Source organism: Malaya genurostris, chromosome 2 (genome assembly GCF_030247185.1).
Source record: "Malaya genurostris strain Urasoe2022 chromosome 2, Malgen_1.1, whole genome shotgun sequence".
In the NCBI taxonomy this organism is placed as follows: domain Eukaryota; kingdom Metazoa; phylum Arthropoda; class Insecta; order Diptera; family Culicidae; genus Malaya; species Malaya genurostris.
Genome location: NC_080571.1, coordinates 87294730 through 87317508, shown reverse-complemented (window position 1 = coordinate 87317508; position 22779 = coordinate 87294730). Strand labels below are relative to the sequence as shown.

The window sequence follows — 22779 nt, the reverse complement described above, 5'->3', positions numbered from 1 at the left end:
ACAAGCCGTCGTTCCCAACGAACAGCTGTCGTCAGTCTGAAATTACAGGCACTCTAGTATGCCGTAAAACCGAAAGACTTTGGATATAATTTTTTCACTTCCCTTAGGTACAGGCCTAGTCCAACTGTTCATATTATAACATAACACTCACACATAACTATTCTACTTCGATAGCTTGTCTGCTAGGGATATTTTCTCAATAAAATCACACACAGCCGGGTATTGATGCGGAATGCAACTTTCATAGAGGGTTTACTTATCTCATTCTTGTTATATATAGCATTTTATAGCATAAACTTAAGGTTGTCACACAGAGACATTGCTGTAGACATGCACCCGACGTGAAATAGTATCTCTACTATTATCGATATTACCGATAAACACTTGGAAAAAACGACTTCAAAATTAAGGATTAAAATATATTCACTAAATAATAAATCAATATAACAACATCATTATCTTAAACACAGTAAAACATTCTCTGTTTATACGATTATTTTTCTTACACATTTCTATATGGGTTTTAGCATTATCGAATGTTTCTCCTCCTTCCGTGGTACATTTAGAAGTTATTTCAAGTAGTACATATTTGTTTCGTGACGTCACAGTTTATTCTAGCTGAGAGCATGCAGCTTTTTTATTCATTGAATCCCCTTTTATTATCAACTTTCGTTGCAGATGTTAATATTACCACGCTTATGATGTATGTAAAACCATAAAAACATTCGCCGTTTTTTGTAATCACTATGCTGAATTCTCCAATTACTAATATTGTGTTGGCTCAAATTGTGTACATTACCTAAATACTCCTGTTAAACGGTGCCTGTTTGGGTGGATGCAATTGTTGATCAGGCTTGTTTTGCAATACATGTTTTGTTCTATTTTTAATGCTTCTAGGTATCTAGGTATTTTTTCTCTATGTTTACACTTTTACGTTTAAGGAAAACAATAAAACTGTTTAAGGAAATTTTAAATTTCGGACAATTGGTTAAGTCACGTATGGTTTTGTGCTTAATCCTCCAAATTACGGAAAGCTTGCTGTAGGTCTTCGTACAGCTGATCGAAATCTGCCTTGATTTTGGCTTCGCCATCTTTCACCGGATCCTGATTGAGAATACGTTACGTTTATCAGTATCTGTATTGGTCAAACCCCAACGCACAGGAAACTTACCTTGAACTTCATCGACGACAATTGGTAGAGAATGTTACCCATCGAGTCACGTATCACGTTCCAGGTGATCTTGTTTTCCGACTGTGCAGTGGTTTCCACGGCATGCCGGGCCATGTCGTAAAATCCAATGATGTTCCTCAGCATTCCGACTGTCTTGTAGAAGGGACAGAAACGATCGTACGCGGAGTACGAGTTCTGCTGCAGGAAATCATCCTTCAACAGCTTGGCAACCTCGAGTGTGATCTTGTCCGTTTCGGCCAACGACGCCTTACCGACCAGCTGCACGATTTCTGACAGATCTTCTTCTTCCTGTAGAATTTCCTTGACTTTAGTACGCAGTGGAACAAATTCGGGAAAATTTTTGTCGTAGAAATCGTCCAGGGCTCGCATATATTTACTGTTTTAAACAAACGAAGGTTGATGATTAGAGAGGATCAAAGCAACATAAAACAAAACTTACCTGTAAGAAATCAACCAATTGATGGAAGGGAAATGCTTCCGCTGGGCCAGTTTTTTGTCCAAACCCCAGAACACCTGTACGATACCGAGTGTAGCCGAGGTGACGGGATCGGAGAAATCACCACCGGGTGGTGATACGGCACCGACAATCGATACGGATCCTTCTCGTTCCGGGTTTCCTAGACATTTGACGCGACCGGCACGTTCGTAGAAGGAAGCAAGACGAGCACCCAAATATGCAGGATAACCAGAATCGGCAGGCATTTCAGCAAGACGACCGGAAATTTCACGAAGAGCCTCAGCCCAACGAGACGTCGAATCAGCCATCATAGATACGTTGTAGCCCATATCACGGAAGTATTCGGACAGGGTAATACCGGTATAGATAGACGCTTCACGGGCGGCGACAGGCATGTTGGAGGTGTTGGCGACCAGCGCAGTACGCTTCATGATAGATTCAGTGACACCATCAATTTCCACCGACAGCTCGGGGAAATCACGCAATACTTCAGACATCTCATTACCACGCTCTCCGCAACCGACATAAACGATGACATCTGAGTTGGAGTATTTGGAAAGAGCTTGTGAAATGACAGTTTTGCCACAACCAAAGGCACCGGGAATGGCAGTGGTACCACCCTGGACGCAAGGGAACAGTGAATCCAGCACACGCTGACCGGTAAGCAAAGGATGATTTGCGGGTAGCTTTTCTGTCACTGGACGTGGCTGACGTACGGGCCAAACTTGCAACATAGTGTACTTGTTGATTTCCCCATCGAACTCCGTTTCCAGGATAACATCGTCCACTGTGTAGTTGCCAGGAGCAGCAATGTAACGCACCGTACCTTTAGCACGAGGAGGTACCAGCAATTTGTGCTTCACCAGTGTATTTTCGTGCACCAAGCCGTACAAGTCTCCACCGGTGATGTGTGAACCAACTTTGACATTCAACGGGTTGAAATCCCAGCTCTGGGTACGAGACAAGCACGGAATGTTGACACCCTTGGGAATGTAGATCGATTCGGTCAGCTCATTAATATCCTTCAACGGACGCTGGATACCATCAAAAATGCTACCCATAATACCTGAAACGAACAACAATAACAACAACAACAGTTATATAGGCTGTTTCCTAGTGCGTCATACTGCGCTGTTTGCCTTACCGGGACCAAGTTCAACTGAGAGAGGTTTGCCGGTACGCAGCACGGGATCTCCGACAGTGACACCGGACGTTTCTTCGTATACCTGGATGGTGGCCATGTCACCTTCCAGCCTGATGATCTCACCAACCAGCTCGTAGTAACCGACACGCACCAGTTCGTACATAGCCGATCCGGACATACGTTCGGCAGTGACGACTGTGAAGAGAGAAAAAATTGTTTACATGTTTTTTTACTGGAAACTTCAACATTAAGCTCTTGAATGCATGAATGTAATAGAAAATTATTCTGGCAAATAAAAATACAAGACTGCATATATAAAATTCTAATTCGAAAACACAAATGCTTATTTGAAATGAAACATAAAAGGCTAGGACTAAGACGCATTTCCATATAGAAAGATTATTTCTTTTCATATAAAAAGTTTATTCGATCATTGTGAAAATAAACTTTGCAAATAAGGCCCGAATGGCCGAGTTTTACATACCATTCGATTCAGTACGTAAAGATCAGAAAATGTCTGTATGTTTGAGTGTTTCTCGGAGATGGCTGGACCAATTTCGGTAAATCTTTCTCACGTTCGAGTGTTCGAAACAAAAGCGATGGTGTTCATACCGAAGCAAAAACGCAAAAAGTGGGATCCAAAATCCCATGAATGCATTTTAACTGGTTTCGACGAAGCTACAAAGGGATATAGGCTGTACGATAAAACCGGAAGGTAGAGCAGCCTCCAAGTGGATCTACAAGCCGAAGCCTTTAACAAGGCATTGTATGGACTCAAACAGTAAAGCAAAGTCTGGAACATCAATCTCGATACTGCATTGAAGAGTTTCGGACTAATTGCTTCAGAGTACGATCCATGCCTGTGCTACTGGATCCAAGATGGGGAGATTCTTTTTATTGCCGTGTATGTCGAGGATGTGCTGATATTCTCCCACGATGGCCGAATGAATAATAACGTCAAGAACTAGCTGAGCAGTAGATTTTGCATGAAAGATTTGGGACCAGCTGCAAGCTGTTTGGGTATTCGGATCGTTCGCAAGAAGAATTCTGTTATGCTGGATCAAGGAACTTACATCAATTCCATCGCTTCAACATGCAGGATGCGAAAGCTGTTACCATTTCGATGAATGCCGCAGAGAAGTTAACGAAGGAAATGTCACCAAAGACACCTGAAGAAACTGAACCCTAATCCTGGACCGAAGCACTGGGAAGCAGTCAAGCGTCTCTTACGTTACCTAAGAGGAACATCGACGAAGGTATGCTATTTTACGAATGCCGACTCAAAACTTATCGGATATTGCGATGCAGACTGGGCGTCAGAGCTAGATAACAGGAGATCAACAACCGGCTACATATTCTTGCTGCAAGGAGGAACAATATCCTGCAGTTGTAAACAGCAGACTACTGTTTCGTTATCGACCTGTGAGGCCGAATATATGTAGCTCTGTCTACCGCTGTACAAGAAGCATCCTGGTGGCAAGGACTGATGTCACAACTGAGAGAAAAGGACCCTATCGAACTACGATGCGGCAACCAGAGTACCTTTTGTATTGCTATTGAGAAAGTAGCAGATGATTTTATCAACGCATCAAGCTTGAAAATAATCGAAAGGCGGAGGGATTGCTGATTTGAAGACAATAGCTTAAAGATGAGTGTTGAAGAACAGTAACCTGTGCCTTCATAATTATCATGGTAGGCATAGGACAAAAAGATTTTGTTAAAATAAAATTGTTATACTTCCAAACATCAATCATAACAGTTTAGTTCTTTTCGCGCTCTCAATAGAATTTCAATCCGACTTGGAAAAAATGCGCTTTTCTCTGAAACCGCTTGAACAATTTTCGCATAGTAAGATGCAATTGAAAGGTCCAACGGATCTACAGCCAGCTATTGAATATAATTTAGATTTAACAATAAACTTCCAGTTCCGGAAATATAAGAGAGAAGTTGTTAAAAAAAACAAACCGCCATTGAAGGTGCCGGAGCGAAGAGCGTACAAACCCCAAATGGTTATAAATTCTGAAAAATACGGAACTCACTTCTATTTCTCTGAAATAGTAGAACCGATTTTCAAAATCTTGGGCTCTTTGCACATAACTTACAACGATATTGTATCCAGATCTAACGTCTAGTTCCGGAATTCTGAGGTGAAGAGTAATTCAAGCCAAAATTTAGAATCGTCATTTAAAAACGTGATTAATCCACCTAGCAGTGAGATGATACCTTTTTTTTTTATCAATCCGCATGTGTTTTTTTGCATGGATATTCTTCGGTGTTTTAGTTCTCATGAGATTTTAATCAGTCATTACCCTGTAATGTCGAAACTACAAATTTTATCGAATTTCAATCTTAACGTGTGACAATCGATCGAACATTCCATATCGAAGTAAGTTCCACTTTAGAGTTTTTCGTCATTTATGGTACCTCCAGAGCCGGTATTCATGAGCTAGCATAACCCAAAATGATTCGTATGGCCATAAATTAATACGCCAAACAATTTATTTCTTCTATATCTGTATGAATTTTAAAAACTCATCATCCTGTAATTCCAGAATTGAATAAAATTTACCAATTTTGTATGGGACCATTTTTGAATTTTTCCTTAAATTTGAATTTTTGTTTTTGAAGTTCGGTTTGGCCTTTTTAGGAAAATGATTGAGCTTCGAGAAACGATTCGATACTGGAACCGGAATTCTAAAATCGGTGTAGCCGAAATCAGTTAAATTTACCTGAGGAGTGTGTAGACATCTTTGAGAAATTGTAGTGCGAATTAAATTTTTGGGTATCTTCAGAATCGAAAACTGAATACCGCTTAAACTGAAATAAATTTATTTGGTATTCGAATATCCGAATCTGCAAACCCGATATACCTGAATAATTAATGTGAAATTGACATTTGTATACGAATCACCTAAACCGGAAGTCGGATCTGACTAAAAAGTAAGAAATTTTATAGGATTTTAAGATCTCCCATTTGAATTATAGATGGTTCTTAGATTTCATTTGAATCTTAGATCGATTCAGTCATCCACGAGAAAAATGAGTTGCATTATTTTAATTTCGTTTCACATATCATCCTGTGGTTCTGCAATCAGAAGTCGGATCCATACGTAATTCAGGAACCTTGTTTGGGAGTATACTACTTTTCATATGAATCTGAGTTTGCAGAAAACGGTTGAATCATCTCCAAGAAAATTGAGTGAAATTATTTGTCGCACACGCATTTGCTGATCTCGACGAACTGAGTCGAATGGTGTATGGAAGCAATGTTGTTCCAGCATTTATTACTGTAAGTAGTTTAAATCAAAATATTTATGATATTACTTTCAACTTGAAAATGCTGCCATCATCTAGTTTACAAATCATACTCGAACGATTATGTTACCAAAAACGAACCGTGCTAAAATCGGTCCGAGGCAAAGTGCCATAAAAAGATGCTGTACACAGTCTTTTTGGTACATAGAAACAATTGTATGTAACAGTATAGAAAATCGTGTTTCATTTGGCTCCGAAACTGCGCTTTATCATCAAACGCGTAAAACTCCTACTACTGGAATAAGGCGAAAAGTCGTTTACACAAAAATATCGATATCTCCGTTAAAAATGGACGGATTTTGACAATCTATGGCTTGTTGGATAGCTATTACCATGCGAAATCTAAGTCTGAAAACATATTCTGTTTTCAAAGTTAGTTGTGACAGATAATGTCAAAAAACTGAAAATTTTGATATAAAACTTTTAATAACTCAAAAAGTAAACAAAAGATCTCAAAAAGTAAACAAAAGATCTCAAAACCATTCAAAAGCGTTATAGGTGACAGGGAGACATTTCATTTGCGACTAGTTTGATCAAAATTGATCCAGCCATCTCTGAGATCTCAACCTCTTTGTTGACAACACACATACACACACACAAACACACACACACACACTCGGAAATTTTTTCTAAAATTCGAGCAAATTCTATACCTATTTTTTATAAATATAAAATAAGGTAAAACACAAAATACCTGCAACGTTTCAACTGAGCCAACCTGTTGGTCTTGTTAGCCGACAGTCATACAAATTAACTTGGCTATTCCGAAACTGGAAATAGTTCCAAAAAATCTTAAAATGAACTTGCATCGATTTCTCATATTAGTGATTATACGAAAGGCATTGCACAACTAGGTGGGTTAAAACAGGGTTTTCCATCCATACTTCTGTGGATTGAAATATGTGGATTTCTCACCGAAAATATCACCTTTTTATGCAAAGAAAGAATCGAGAGAATTTTAAGACTTCTTCGAAATTAGCAAAATGCTGCTTAGTGTAGGGACTAGATTTGCACTTTGCATTCTATCTGACTGATGGTTTTATCGAAATGTTCACAAACAAACGCTATGTACACTGATCGTTTCGCCATCACGATTGCTAAATTGGAAAGACTTGGGTTCAACTCAAACATTCTTCGACAGCTTACGCAGTAAAAATCGGCGATCACGTTTCCATTCGCATGTTTAGCACATCGTCCAGAAGTCCGCATGGAAGCCATCTCGGACCTTTAACATTCTTACTGTACTTCAACGACACCAAATGTTCTCTAGAGGGCCCTCGTCTATCGTTTGCCGATGACGTAAAGATCTGTTACTACATCAAAACCCCACAAGATGCAGCTTTTCCACAATGACAGTTGCTGAGCTTCGCCCAGTGTTATAAAGTAGAGATGGGCAATTCGTTCGCGAACAATTCAAAACCACGTGATATATTTAATTTCCATATTCCTCTCATAACTGAGCAAATGGTTGAGACAGCAATACGAAATTAAAGCTGTCGTTCGCTGCTGGTCCTGATGGTATTCCTTCATCTGTGTTGAAGCGTTGTGAGGGAGCACTCAGTGAGTTTCCTTCAATATGGAACTTCTATATGTTTCCGGTTCACAAAAAGGCGATAAACGTGACATTTTCGACTATCGCGCTATTACGTCTTTGTGTGCATGTTCGAAGCTATTCGAGATTATCGTGAACGATCTTTTATTTGCCAGTAGCAGAGCCTACATAGATAATGAATAGCACGGCTTTTACCCGAAACGTTCGGTTGCATCGAATCTTATGATATTCACCTCAAAATATGTGCAGACCATGGACTCTGGATGGCAAATCGATGCAGCGTATATGGATCTTGAAGCGGCATTTGATCGAGTAGAACACAAAATACTTCTGTCCAAGCTTCAACTACTGTGTCTCAACGATGAGTGTTGAGTGGTTCAGATCGTATCTGACAAAGCGTTCTGTACGAGTTAAAATTGGTTCTTCAACATCAGAAGTTTTCTCGAATTTTTCTGAAGTTCCACAAGGCAGCAAATCATGGTCCGTGGCTGTTTTCGCTTTTCATGAATGTTTCACTACTGTTACCACCGAAATCGACATTATTTTATGCAGACGATGCAAAAATCCTGAAGATTATCAAGCGTCTCGCGGACTATTTTGAACTACAACATATGATACAAAAGTTCCTAGATTGGTGTTCAAAAATTTGATTGTGTCTGAGTATCGAGAAATGCTGCGTCATATCTTTCTACCGGAAAATTGATCCTATCTTGTATGGCTATGAAATCTCAAAAAGGTCCATGACACGAGTGGAATGTATCGAGGACCTTGGTGTCACTCTAGATCGTGAAATTACTTTTAGATGGCACTATGACGATATGTTGGCCAAAGCAAACTGTCAACATGGTTTCATCTTAAAGGTAGCCAAAGAGTTTCGAGATCCACTTTGTTTAAAATCATTGTACTGTTCACTTGTACCAAAGACATCATATTAACAAGATACCCAGCTCTCACATTTCCCGAACAAATCTTTGGCAACATCCTTTTTTGCGATCATGGCGCCCTCAGGCGAGTCCGCATCGAATCACGTACATAGAAGTAGGGGAGAGAAATGTCAAATTCGTACGCGCCAAAATAGCAGCACTGCGCACCCATACAATTGACATGACATGTTGAATGAGACGCCGTGCGATGGCGTTGCTGGACTAAAGATTGAGATCGCTCCAAGCTGACAGGGTCTTTGTACGCTCAATACTAGAGTCAAACTCTGTGATTTGGTGCCCCTACCATACTTACAGGATCGCTAGGATTGAGACTGCTCAACGTAAATTTGTGAGGTGCGCTCTGCGCCTATTACCGTGACGTGACCCTATGAACCTACCATCATACGAAACCGCTGCCGTTTGTTGAATCTCGAGTCATTGGAGGTATGACGCATAATTGCTCAAGCAACTTTCGCTGCCAAACTGCTTTTGGGCGACATTGATAGTCCAACGTTACTCATGCGCCTAAACCTGTACATACCTGAAAGATCACTTCGCCAGCGAAACATCATGTCTCTTGAACCGCGAAATAGAATGTATGGACAACATGAGCCTTTTCGGACAGTTTGTATGCGGCTCAACGAGTTCTCTCAACTATTCGATTTTAATGTGTCGTCAAACATGTTTCATAAACGTTTACTTGACAATTTTCACGTAGTGAATAGTGATAGTTAGGTTTAGTTTTTAATTTTTAATTGTTTTGCTTTTCGTTAAGACAAAATCTGTCAGATGAAGTTATACAAATAAACAAAAGAACTAGTTCTTGTGAACGAATGAATGATCGATATTTCTTTTCTCGAGAACGGTATTTTTTCAATGAGAAAGCTTCATCATAAAGTCTTAGTTTCAATTCGTGCGACCTTTTTTTTCTCGCTTAGCTAACAAAACTTTAATTTAACGTTTTGTCTACTATCAACTAATCAACTACCAATATAACGAACGAGCGGCTTTGGAGAACTAATTCTTTCAATAAAACTTTGCAGTACTGAACGGTTCTTTGAAATGGACTGTTTTGCCTAACTCTGATCCATTTGTTGCCAGACGTTTTGGAGTATCGTAATGGAATCAGTTTCCATCGTCAGTAACTATTCGATGCAAAAAAACCTTCTCGTTTGGGCTATTGAAGCAATTGTTTGCACCTAAAAAACGGTGTTCATGGCTTCAATTCATATGGCACCCAATTGCCTACCTTTCAGTTTATTTCCATTGCTGATCAACGTTATCAAATAGCTGACTGAGTAATTCCGAATGATTTTGCAGGTTTTTCTGGCGTTTGCGACAAGTCTTGATTGAACAATTCCTCCAATCCTTCATGTTCAAACTCTGGTTGTGCTCCGGCTCGTTCTTTGTCTTCCAAGCCAAAATTGCCTCTTTTACGCAAACCATTTCCAACACATTCGCTCAGATGAACACGCTTTCACCAAAACACATTAACTTTCGGAGACTGTTATCTTGACAGACATAACTGGAGGACGGTGATGGGTGATGTCACGGACATAACTGGAGGTCGTAAATACGAATCAAACTAACATGCTTTTTCACATTTCTGAATATAGATAATCGTTCGTATTACTATATTGTGTGAATTTTGCAACTTTTATTGTTTCGATTTCAGAATTGTAACGGTGCATCTATACTAAAGTACGATTAATTGACAACAAACATATTCTAGCATACACCTCGTATAATCTTTTGAGAATATTTTAATGGTTTTAAAAAGAACCAATTAGTGAAACTATTGAGTACTTTTTTCCATCATTTGTCTATTGTTACCAGAACCAAAATTCTATACCAGGACTGAATTCTGGAATTGGACACAGCTCCAAAATTTAGCTCCAGAATACATATTCCGAATTTAGTTCCAGCATGCAGGTTCTGAATTCTAAAACTTAATTCGGAATTTAAATTCCAAAACCGAAATCATTTTCAGCTTTAGTTCCAGAATCTAGATCTAAGATTCATCATATTCATCCAGAATTAGAACTCATATACAGTTTTACAGGGCTCAGTCATAGTTTTAAATTCTGAACCTACAATCTGGAACTAAATTCTGAATCTGCAGTTTGAATCTAAATTCCAAAACTGAATTAAAGTTCAGAATTCAGGTAAGCCAGAATCCAGGTCCTGAATTCAGTTCTTGAATTTTTACAAAATTTAGTTCTCGAATCCAGTTTCAATATTCAGAAGCTTAATAATAATCCGTTGCTGAGCATTCGAGGCTCTTCTCATCATATTCCAATATTGTTTAAATCACAGGTGAATCCAAACAAAACTAAGCCTGTTATTTTGGCAAAGCGAAAATTTAGCGAGATATTTGCGAATCTGCAAGTGTTTGCCAGACTGCTCATTACAAAGTTTACACACAGTTGGTATGCGAGCCTGTAGGTAGATCTGTTATCTGTGGAAAATCATTCGGGAAAAATTTTAATTCGTGATTATGGGCCAAATGTGTCCTTAGTCAGACAGCGCAAAGAAAAAAACAGTAATTCCGAGTCATAACTTTTCTAAATTGAATTCGCTAGCTCTAAATAAATTATTTCAGTGACAAAACGCAATTACGATAAGCATTATTTATCGAATGAAAACATGACATTTAAACTGTTGTGCTGAATGAATATCTTCTACACATGGTAAGCAATGTATGTGTGATTCCATACAATCCGAACACATTCAACCGAACATTTCGTGCAACCATTGCGCAGATACATACACAACCATGTCATGTGACTGGTCAGAGCAATTGTCACTTCAGAATTTTGATTTTGATTTTACTTTTGCAAAAATATCAATTTACACTCGCTCTAACTCCGCTGGTACTTTCTTACCTGGACCGGATACGGCATATACATATCCGAACTTGGACTCTCGTTCCTCGACAGCGATCTTATTTAGATTGGCCATTTTCCGATTTGGTCCTTTCGTTCCGTTTTATAACTAAGTTGTTCTGAAATAGAAAATCAGTAGAAAATTATGGTTCTGTCAAATGATTACAGTAATTAATGCTCGAATAATGCAGTACTGCTCTTGATTACAAATTTAACAGCGCAAAGTGGGATAAGATTGCTTCGGCAAAACAACTAATCAGGTGGTGACGGTCATGTGACCCTTAATCAAAATATCACAAAGTTGCTCTTGGCAATAGAAATCACTTTATAAAAACAATTTTAAAACTATTGATTCCGCAAAACAAACAGACATGAATTTTTGAAAGCCGAGATCAGAACGGACAAACTTCAAAAAGAATATAGAATCTATCAATCGTGGACTAGCCTAGAAGGGCTTTCAATGATTGCTATCAACATTCCAGAACCCATCACAAAATATTACTTTGCTGTTAAATTAACCATTATGACTTGGGACCACAAATGTGAGTCCTACAATAGAATAAACTTACGCCGCTTGTCCAGACCAGGAAAAATGTAAAGCCACTACACACCGAATGAAGCAGGTGATATCACAAGACCGATGTGCCCGAACCAACCGAATGAAACAAGTAACCCGTGCACAAGTGAAAATTTTCCTTAGCTGCTAAACTGACGGACAGGTTACCAACACCATCAGAAATGGCTATACGATAAAGGAAACCGTTCACACAGTTTACATTAGTTAACTTACACTTGCAATGCGTTACACTTATTTTCCTAATGTTGGCAACGCAGCCTCTACGCGTTACTGCACTGAAAGAAAACACGCTTCTTCTCGAATAATCGGGGCTACGACAAGCAAACGAATTATCAGAACCTGTTATAATCCGAGACGAGAGAAGAGAAAATCCGTTCCAAATGGACTAGTTTCTGATTGGTTGATTTTGATGTTGCTACCCGCCCATTGTGAAAAGAAAAAACTTTTGCAGGGTACGCGAGCAATGATGCCAAATATAAAGAAAATCAGAAAACAATTTTATTAAAATGTGCAATTTTAACTCACCAATGAACATGAAAATTTTCAAAGAATGTTTCACTTTTTTCAATCTCATTTGTAATAAATGTTTATAGTGCAGCACTGTGTAAATAAAATCAGCATCAAGCCGTTTTTCTTCTTAGTGAATTAAAGTGTAACCAAAAAAGATTTGTTAAATTAGTGTAAACTCGAAAGTGTGTTAAGTTTTACGAGAAGCAGGGCTTGCAAATTGAAGCAACGAATATGAACGAAAGGGTTTCACCATCTGTGCTATTCACACACATTCGTATGTCAGGTAGAATTCACAGCGCAACCCAAGCCAGGAGAGCTGCTTCGTTCGTTCATTAGTTCATGAATATGCCCGCTTGCTGAGACCTATGCTTCATGAGGTTAGCATTTGATGAATGGTTCTCATATTGTAAATGCCTATGAGGAAACTAGTTTCATAACTTTTAGTTCCGATGAATATTAATTTAAAGAACATTGCATTTAGTGTTTCTAGGATATATACACAGTGTAAACTGCCAAGAAACAAATTGATCGTTTTGAAAATGGGCTCAAATGCAAAACTTCTGCTATAAAATGTTTAAAGTATGTTCGAAATGTGATCAAATTTGGTCTTGGAATGCGAACATTATGTTAAAAATGATTTCTGTAAACCTACTTTTTAATAATAAACCGTAAACATTGCCTATATGACTTTGCTTCGCGTCTTGTAGCACACCGTGAGGCAAGGTCTTCTTTCTCGTACAATACTAACGAGAGCGAACCCTTCATTTCATTACATTGTCATGGATTGCTTAGTTCATGTGTTAACTGAGACTGAGAGCACAGACAGTTTACTTGGCAAGGGGAATTGGTCTGCTCAGTAGCATATACTCTCACGCATCCAGTTTCTCTCTAATATCGGTCTCTCATTCAGCTATGTCAAGCAAAGTGTTCACAGCAGATATTTTTTGTTGCTTCGTTCGTTTGAGGATTCACAATACAAGCCCTGACGAGAAGAATGAAATGCTGTGTTCCACACTGTGGTCGCACTAAGCATTTCGATCCAAACTTGACTTTTTCCGTTTTCCAAAAGATCCGGTAATACGTCAACAATGGACTCGATTTTGCGTTCAACATGAGATATTTCGTGTTTTGTCATCAAAGCTCAATTAATTGTTTTTAAGCATTTAATTGAATATATAAAAAATATATTAAAATACAGCTATGGCTCAAAGTGGTAAGACATAAACAATTAGAAAAAATGGAACGAAATAATAGATTATCCTCACAATACCATTCCTGTAGACGTAATGATATGGTTCCGAATTTTTCGGGGTTGCAATATTTAAAGCTCCAAATGCTCAATTTAAGAAGCCAATTGGATTGACGGCATTTACAATACTTTGGATTGATAATAATATTGTCTCACGTGAGGGTCGCTATAAATGGGTGAAATTTTGTGGGCTTCATTCAGGCGAAGCAACAGAAAATTTTAGATTGCACTTCAATTATGAACAAGATTTAATCAAAGATAAACTCAAGATTACAATGTCCCATACGATCCATCGAAAAATATCGGACCAGTAATCGTGAACCAGTGAACTTAGTAATAGTGTAATTTTGTTGACCCTTCGTAAATAAGCGTCGATAAGCATTTGACAATGACGGTAAAATTCCGTAGCAACAATACAAGTTTGGAAAGAAGTAAACATACCGCACAAAATATGTTGTAACATCCATTCACTTTAATGCATCGTAAAATAAGAATATTTCAAATTGAACAGATTCTTAGCAATAATTCTTATTGATTTTTGTTTTCCTGTTTCAAAAACCACTCGATATGCAGCAAAATACTACGATTTCGATCATATTGCAATTTAAGATTAATTCTACACAAACAAAAATTGTCATAGTTACGACGCATGTAGCGGTTCGACGCTTGTTGTTTTGTTTTAAATAAGAATTGTACTGCAACTGACGGTGAACCGATTTCATCGAGGGGTCCTATTTAAATGGTATATGAAAAATCATAGAGTATTCCATCTTGACTTTATCTTTGATTTAATATCGATTTTATAGGAGATAAAGTAATGTCAGTTGTTAACGAATCTTTTCTGAACTTGAGTTTTACAGAAAACAACCACGAGATAAAAAAAATCCTGTCTGATTCGACTTTTAAAAACGTGCTTAATCCACCTAGCAGTGAAATGATACCTTTTTTATCAATCCGCATGTGTTTTTCGCATGAGTATTCTTCGGTGTTTCAGTTCTCATGACAGTATTTTAATGACCGTCGTTTTAAGTGGCAATTTAAGATTTTAATCACTTATTACTCTGTAATGTCGAAACTGCAAATCGGATAGAATTTGAATCTAAAAGTGTAACAATCAATTGAAAATTCCATGATATGTCGAAGTAAGTTCCACTTTAAAACAGGGGTGGACATAAGCAAATTGTTTGATTCACAGTAAATAAAAATAGTTAGTATTATCACAGACTAACTGACATGACAGTATGAGTAAATTCTTATTAAAATAATTTTTCGTGATGCTCTAGTTCCACCTATATTGTACTGCGCGAACTATTTACTATCTGTACACCCCTTGTGTTATGTAAAAGTTTTTTTACTAGTTGGTTTCCCCTCGTTTGTCAACACCGATCAGCTGTTTGCAGGGATGCCTGATTTCATCGAAATATTTGAAAATGAATCGTCACAATAAATTATTGGATTACGTTGATAATATATTTAACTTTTCCGCGATGTTGGAAGGTAACCATTTATTTGACTCAACGTTGTTCATCTAGACTATTTTTTATTGTGTTGGTAGTTTTTACCCGAAATTATGACGGCAGACCAGAAGCAAGTAAATATTGTAACAAAACGGGTTGAATTTTGTATTGCGTTGGAGAGTGAGAAGTAGGCACAATTATTTATAAAGTTTTGGCAATATGTATTAAATCTGTATCCTGCATGAAATTCGCATGGACGTATACAAATCAATATATTGCAGGTAATTCTGTATAAATGGCAACTCTGTTGGTAAATGAAAAAAATAAACACAGTCTAGATGACAGGCAGGATGTTTTCAATAGTGTAACGTGGCGCCATCATGACACATGTGAGCAGGGCTTGTATTGTGAATCCACAAACGAACGAAGCAACAAAAAATATCTGCTGTGAACACTTTGCTTAACATAGCTGAATGAGAGACCTATATTAGAGAGAAACTGGATGCGTGAGAGTATATGCTACTGAGCAGACCAATTCCCCTTGCCAAGTAAACTGTCTGTGCTCTCAGTCTCAGTTAACACATGAACTAAGCAATCCATGACAATGTAATGGAATGAAGGGTTCGCTCTCGTTAGTATTGTACGAGAAAGAAGACCTTGCCTCGCGGTGTGCTACAAGACGCGAAGCAAAGTCATATAGGCAATGTTTACGGTTTATTTTTAAAAAGTAGGTTTACAGAAATCATTTTTAACATAATGTTCGCATTCCAAGACCAAATTTGATCACATTTCAAACATACTTTAAACATTTTATAGCAGAAGTTTTGCATTTGAGCCCATTTTCAAAACGATCAATTTGTTTCTTGGCAGTTTACACTGTGTATATATCCTAGAAACACTAAATGCAATGTTCTTTAAATTAACATTCATCGGAACTAAAAGTTATGAAACTAGTTTCCTCATAGGCATCTACAATATGAGAACCATTCATCAAATGCTAACCTCATGAAGCATAGGTCTCAGCAAGCGGGCATATTCATGAACTAATGAACGAACGAAGCAGCTCTCCTGGCTTGGGTTGCGCTGTGAATTCTACCTGACATACGAATGTGTGTGAATAGCACAGATGGTGAAACCCTTTCGTTCATATTCGTTGCTTCAATTTGCAAGCCCTGCATGTGAGTACTGTCCCAACTAAAAGAATATTCGAAATGACCGTTAAAATGTTTGAAGAATCTAATTTGAGTGTCCTGTCTGTCTGTGATATTATCTCTTCATATCACATGTTTGAAACGAATGATTTTTGATAAGATAAATTTTGGTTTTGCTTAGAATTTAAGAACGTCTTTAATTTCATTTCAACAGTTCCTACAATTTAAAACATAACCGCGATCTTAATTTTGTTACCCAATTTTTTAATTCACGGTGTTCGGTTTTTTGATTCACAATCGGAAATCTTGATTCACATTTTCGTGCGTGAAATGGGCTTATTTCCACCTCTGCTTTGAAGTTTTCTTTAAAATAACTGCATAACATAACGCTTATAATTATAGAAGTTCCCAAGATGATTTTTTTCTTAGCGGGAGCTCTGTCAGCAACCTTACACTGATACAAATTTGTACGATCGATTCGTATGCAGGGCTGGCAATAATCAACTCCGTACTTCATCATCACCGAGTTCAGCTCACCTGCAAATCGGTTTCAGAAGCATCGCTGAGCGAGTTGAGTAACTGGGTAACCATTTGTGTAGAGAAAACATCGTCTCAACATCGTAGTGTCAAGCAATCAGCAGATGAGCGCTGAGTGCACATCAAATATTAGAACCCACTGAGAGACGATTTGTGAGTTGTGATTTGATGTGTTTGTACATCAACACATTGAATCAGATTCTTGTGAGACTGTCTCGCTTGTATTCCCCATCCAACAGAGTTGCCATGGGCGGCCAACGTTCGAATCGATGCCATTGCAATCCAATTTTCAAGACATGTTTTCGTATGCTGAAAAACGAATTCGGTTTTAGTAGCCAGTTGTGCTTAGCTCGAGACATGAAATTCAATCGCTACGGAACATCACGCTACGATTCGATTTTTGTTTTCGTACATTAATGCACGTGCTCGTTTTGAGTACCAGCAAAAACAAAACCGAAAAGCTGGGTCGTGTTGGCAGCTCTGTGGTTTAGGCATACACTCACCGGTGTAGCTCGGTACGGTGATGCCAAACTCAGTACTCACTTTTTAAAACTAGGAATGAGAGTTAAATGCTATAAAATCAAAACTGAGAACCATCAATACCATCATAATTTGATGTCAGCGGTGCTCTGTATAGGTGAGTGTGTTTGCTTAGATCAGCGATGAGTTTCATCTTTACCATCATTTTACGGATTGCATCGTAAATCATGAGGTGAGCTGATTAATAGAAAAAATCGAATCTTATGAGCGAGTTTTTGCCACCCTTGTTCGTATGTAAATAGCACTTCAATTCAATGTGCTTTTTAAATTCAATACATAACCAACGCGATTTGTTTTAAGATTTCATGTGCAAATGCACTAAGATGCAAATTCAGGTTTTTTTTCACTTAGCTTTGATATAGTTTTCCTTTGGAAGTGATGTGTTCTGCTATTGAAACGAACTACATGTGTTAAACGCTTCATTTACTAATGGAAATATGTACAGCACAAATGTATGTGCAAAACACTTGATTCGGTCTACTGTGTTTCAATTGAAATCTATATGGAAAACAATGTGACATTCGTATGAAATTCATATAGAATCTAAATATTACGATTTATAGCGGCCCTTGCACAAGCAATATTTTTGTCATTTTTAATGATGACTAAGTAATGATGTATTTCAAATTTGATAGAAATCTCGTCATTACTGCACCATCACACGTTCATTAAAATATTATTTTTTAGTAATGACATTTTTAATGACTCGTGCTTATCACATCGTTTTGCCATTATTTTATGAGCTATGAATTCTTACTCGACTGCAGGATTTATCAGTGCTCAATGGATTCAGATCTAAAATTTTCTCCTGAGTTGGCTGCTCGATCAACCCGATTGACAGTGACATTATAAATGTCATTGAATATTCGCTCATTTTATGAATGTGTTCGTGTAACAGTTAGGCGACTTAAGCCATTTCACTACACTCCAGCTAGAGGAATTGATGATGCTGGCTAAGGTAGGCCATTTTGTTAATTTCCAGCGAATTTCAACAGTTTATGCTGGAATTCTAAGAACTGCTTATTTACTAGTTCTGTATATCCGAGAAACTTGAATATTCAAATTTATAAATTCAGTTATATAATGTTTTCATTTAAAAATAAACTGAAAAATTGCACGAAAACGAGCAAAATCGGAAAAGAGGAAGAAGAAGACGAATTGACAATTCAGCCCGCATCTTCTCACTCAATTCCGACAGATTTCCGAATCAACCGGTTGTAGGCAAAATTCATTCGGAATCGGTTGTTGAACTGGAGTTGGAATTGATTCGGAATTCATTATGATTTCCACACAGAATTCCGAATGAAAATTTCTCGCTAATTCGGAATCCATTTGGATCTGAGAATCAAATATACTTTGCACATAATCAAAGACATCATATTAACAAGATATCCAGCTCTCACATTTCCCGAACAAATCATTGGCAACATACTTTTTTGCGAGCATGGCGCCCTCAGACGAGTCCGCATCGAATCTCGTACATAGAAGTAAGGGAGATAAATGTCAAATTCGTGCGCGCCAAAATAGCAGCACTGCACACTCACACAATTGACATCATATGTTGAATGTGATGCCGTGCGATGGCGTTGCTGAACTGGAGATTGATTTCGCTCCAAGCTGACAGGGTCTGACATAATGCTAGCGTGCAAATTATTTTCAGTGTAGTCAGGTATCACAAAAATTGTATCACCTGTATACTTTATCATCGTGCACTTGAATCGTCTCAGAACGCACCCGTATTAGATGTCAACACGTTCATTTCGATCATTATTTCAATCAAGGATTTGTGAACTAGATATCTTTCTATTATTTCTCTAATGTCCGGGATTTCCACCGCTGTCGGAATACTAACGGCTAGATGTTTGCTAAAGCCAGCTGAATCTCTACCCAAAGTTTTGTTACAGTACACGACTGTCCGGTATCGTCGAAAGCCCCGTTGGCTTGGTACTGCTAAAAGTAAATTGTTCCGGGTTCCAGAGCGAAAGTTACAATCCCAAGATGAAAAGGAGGAACTAAAACGCCTGAACAATAATTACCACGCACAGATGAAAGCTGTTCGACGCTTTCTGATGGATGAAGTGGAAGCGTTTAAATTGGTGTCTCGTGCCGGCATGGTACTGCAGACACCAGAGCAGGAAGAAGCCGAATGGGAGCAAGCCCAACGTATCAACGAACAATGGAATCGAGATGTTGCCGATATTCGCGATAAACGGCTTGCACAAGAACACGAACAACGAAAAAAATACGTACTGGAACGATTGCTTGCTAAGGAAGAGCGCGATCGCGAAAAACTTGATTCACTGCGGGCCCGGGTCCGAGAAGAACAGGAGCAAGCGAAAAGTTTTATCACCCGAGAAAATATAGACCAAGCAATTGAATTGGCATTAGTGCAACCAGTCAGCTACAATTTCGCCCTCGATTTGGATGGCAACATTCACAAAGCTGAAAAAATAAACCAAAAGGATGACATAGTTTGAACATGTGTTGGTTGAAGTTATAGCTTAAATAGAAACAAGAAATCGATTAGTCGTATTTTATTTTTCAAAAAGATATTCCCAGTCGGGTGATGCGTTCAGTTTTGCTTTAATAGCTGCTAGATTGATAATATTCCCACTCCGTTCCGAGGTATTTGTGTTAACAGACACTAATTCCTGTAGGAATCCGCTATCCATGCCCAAGGTTAAATCGAATACCATGTTTCCCAGTATAAGCTTCACCTTGCCGGATCTGTATCGTATTAATTTACCTACGTATCCCTCTTCAAGCTCACGAACCGTACAACGGGGCGGATCCGTTTCAATTGGCGCGTCCTGTTGCTCTTTCGAAGACGGCTCAGTCTTGCGAACTTCGGTATCAGTTCTTCCCGGTAACACATCCGGCAGTTGTAACAAAAAAAAGTTATTTTGGGCACCATTCGCTTTAATCGCGTCGAGTAACTCGCTGGCTTCGATTTTTGGTTTGAATTCGTCTTTGATTTCTGCTTTAAGCATTGCGGGTCGAAGTTTATAATCCACTGAAAAAAAAAAAAAAAGTTTCATATTCATACAATAGTATCAATTTTGGAATAACGAAAAACTAACAATTTTCGAGTTTTACAGGCATATTGGTTCCATTTTCGTATTTTTTAGTCTCCTCTAGAGACAATTCATCGTTCTCCAGCTCACCGAATAGATCGGATAATCGTTTTCTTTCCTCCTCGGGATCTACTTTCACTTCTGATCGAAAAACTGGCCTGCGGATCGCTTCTCCAGGCTCTTTTGAAGCGTTGTTATATTTATCGTACTTCGATCGTTGTAGTGTGCGCTGGGCTAGGCCCTCGGAAAATATACCAGCCGTTTGAATCAATGAACTCTTGCTTTTGGAGCTACCTTTCGCATCCTTATTTCGCTCAATCTTAACTCGCTGTTTTATTCCAATGGAGGCAGTTTTGACATTACTAAGATAAAGTGGAACGGAATTTCAAAGGTAAAATTTGTATCTGTATATTCGTTAACTCTACTGTGAACATAACCAATAGTACAATTGATTGGCATTCAACTTACGTATCTTTATTCCTCACCGCATTCAAATTAGGTGTATAAACCTTTTTATTTGTAACCGGTTTCGATGCACGCCCATTTGTAAGTCCTCCGAGAGTTAAATCTCTAGGAACACGGAAAGAGGATAAACGTTCGGATTTCACGGTGATCGCGGGTTGCGCAGCTGTCGTGGCATTTCCTCGAGCTTTCAATCCTGGTTCCTGCTTTATTTTCATTGTGGATTCCATAACTATGATCTATCATGTAGTGCACCACTCCCAAGTATATTTAAAAAAATGTTCAGCCTTAAAATTAATATAATAGAATAATTCAACGTGACTCAAGCTCTTCGAGCACCAACTTTTTTCGCCCGAATTGAAGGGCAGCAAAACAAAACATTGAAAGAGCAAACGTCTTCAATCACATCACACGCTTATTTTTTCTCGTCGTATACACTGTTACAAAAACATACTGTTTTATCACAATCAGAGATGCAAGGTAAAAAATTGAAATATCTTCAGACAGGGTTGTAAAAGTCTGTATATCCGAAAAAAAAACCTGCAGTCAGCAAGTATACCTTGCTGGCTGCAATTTCCCTATAAAGTATGCTACGCTAAACTGACTTGGCGAGCAAAACAAAGGTCGCGACAATTTCAAAAGCGTGTTAATTTTGACGAAATTCTGCAAAAAATCTATTTTCAAAAGTCTGCATAACAAAAATGTCTGCAGCTGTACGAAAACTGCATATTTACAGACGAATCTGTAGATCTGGCATCTCTGCCGATCAATGACAATAAAATGAAGACAAACACGAGAAAAGGTCCTAAGTGCAAATGAGAGTTTCTCTTTGTTTACTTTCTCTTTCGAGTATTACGGCTCAATCAGCAATCCTCTCATCTAACACTTCACATAGGACAATAGCAAAAACCATCAACTTTCGATACAAATTGTAGAATTTGTTGGAAATTACTGGAATTCACCGTAAGAATTGAAAGAGAAAGTAAACCAAGAGAAACTGTCATTTGCACTTGGGACCTATTCTAATGTTCATCGAGAAATATCAAGCATGCACACACGATGTAAAATACCTGGTGATCACGTTTTTCTATGTGTTAGTGCGGTTGTCATTTTATTTTGGAATAACAGAGAGACGTGAAGAAGAAAAAACATAAACAAATGACGTTTCGGGAGTTGCTTTTATGAAAATATTTAGATTTGGTTCTGTTTGCGAAAATATTGACAGTGAAATGGGGTGTTTTGTTCCGGGATGTTTCAGTCGTTTTCATCACCTGAATTTGAAATGCCACCCACAGCACAATCACTCCATTATTCATAATAACTGTAATAGATACCACAGTGCGATCCGCCAAATCCTTCCTCCAACGAAATGAACAGAATCGGATGTGTGTAAAATTTTCTATATTTCGACGTTACCTTGCAAGCCCTTGAAGAAAAAATGTCCAGATTTTCAATTAGTGCCAAAGATTCGCCAGGCTGCGCGACAACTGGAGTAACTAAGAAGTGAAATCCCGATCTGAAATGGTCGTTTGTTTATGTTTACATGCTTGAATCCCGGCGCGCAATACTTAATTTCGTGAGAAAATTACCAACACAACTAAAACTGTCTTATTACGCCACCAGTGTATTTTACGTCGTGGCATGCACATATGGATGGCGTAGAATCTATCGATTAATAGAGTAATCGATTAATAACCCAGATAATCGATGAATAAAATTCAATCGATCAGTTTTAAACCGAGAGGGACGACACT

General features: G+C 38.2%; 3 protein-coding genes across 3 annotated transcripts; 1 reads left to right on the top strand and 2 right to left on the bottom strand.

Moving 5' to 3' along the window:
• Nucleotides 1–220: 220 nt before the first annotated feature.
• On the bottom strand, nt 221–12196 carry LOC131428055 (V-type proton ATPase catalytic subunit A). The gene is made up of 6 exons (XM_058591695.1): nt 12038–12196; nt 11469–11587; nt 2794–2988; nt 1632–2715; nt 1172–1568; nt 221–1104 (listed from the first exon to the last, which is right to left on the bottom strand). Exons 2-6 carry the CDS (start codon nt 11542–11544, stop codon nt 1012–1014), a joined length of 1845 nt encoding a protein of 614 aa, XP_058447678.1. The 5' UTR covers nt 11545–11587; nt 12038–12196; the 3' UTR covers nt 221–1011.
• A 7011-nt stretch (nt 12197–19207) lies between these two features.
• Nucleotides 19208–20012, top strand: LOC131431277 (small ribosomal subunit protein mS26). Its single transcript, XM_058596887.1, has one exon. The coding sequence runs from the start codon at nt 19307–19309 to the stop codon at nt 19964–19966; it is 660 nt and encodes a 219-aa protein (XP_058452870.1). The 5' UTR covers nt 19208–19306; the 3' UTR covers nt 19967–20012.
• LOC131431276 (DNA-directed RNA polymerase III subunit RPC4) lies at nt 20009–21417 on the bottom strand. The gene is made up of 3 exons (XM_058596886.1): nt 21032–21417; nt 20570–20925; nt 20009–20502 (listed from the first exon to the last, which is right to left on the bottom strand). The coding sequence occupies exons 1-3, from the start codon at nt 21253–21255 to the stop codon at nt 20024–20026; spliced, it is 1059 nt and encodes a 352-aa protein (XP_058452869.1). The 5' UTR covers nt 21256–21417; the 3' UTR covers nt 20009–20023.
• Nucleotides 21418–22779: the final 1362 nt, after the last annotated feature.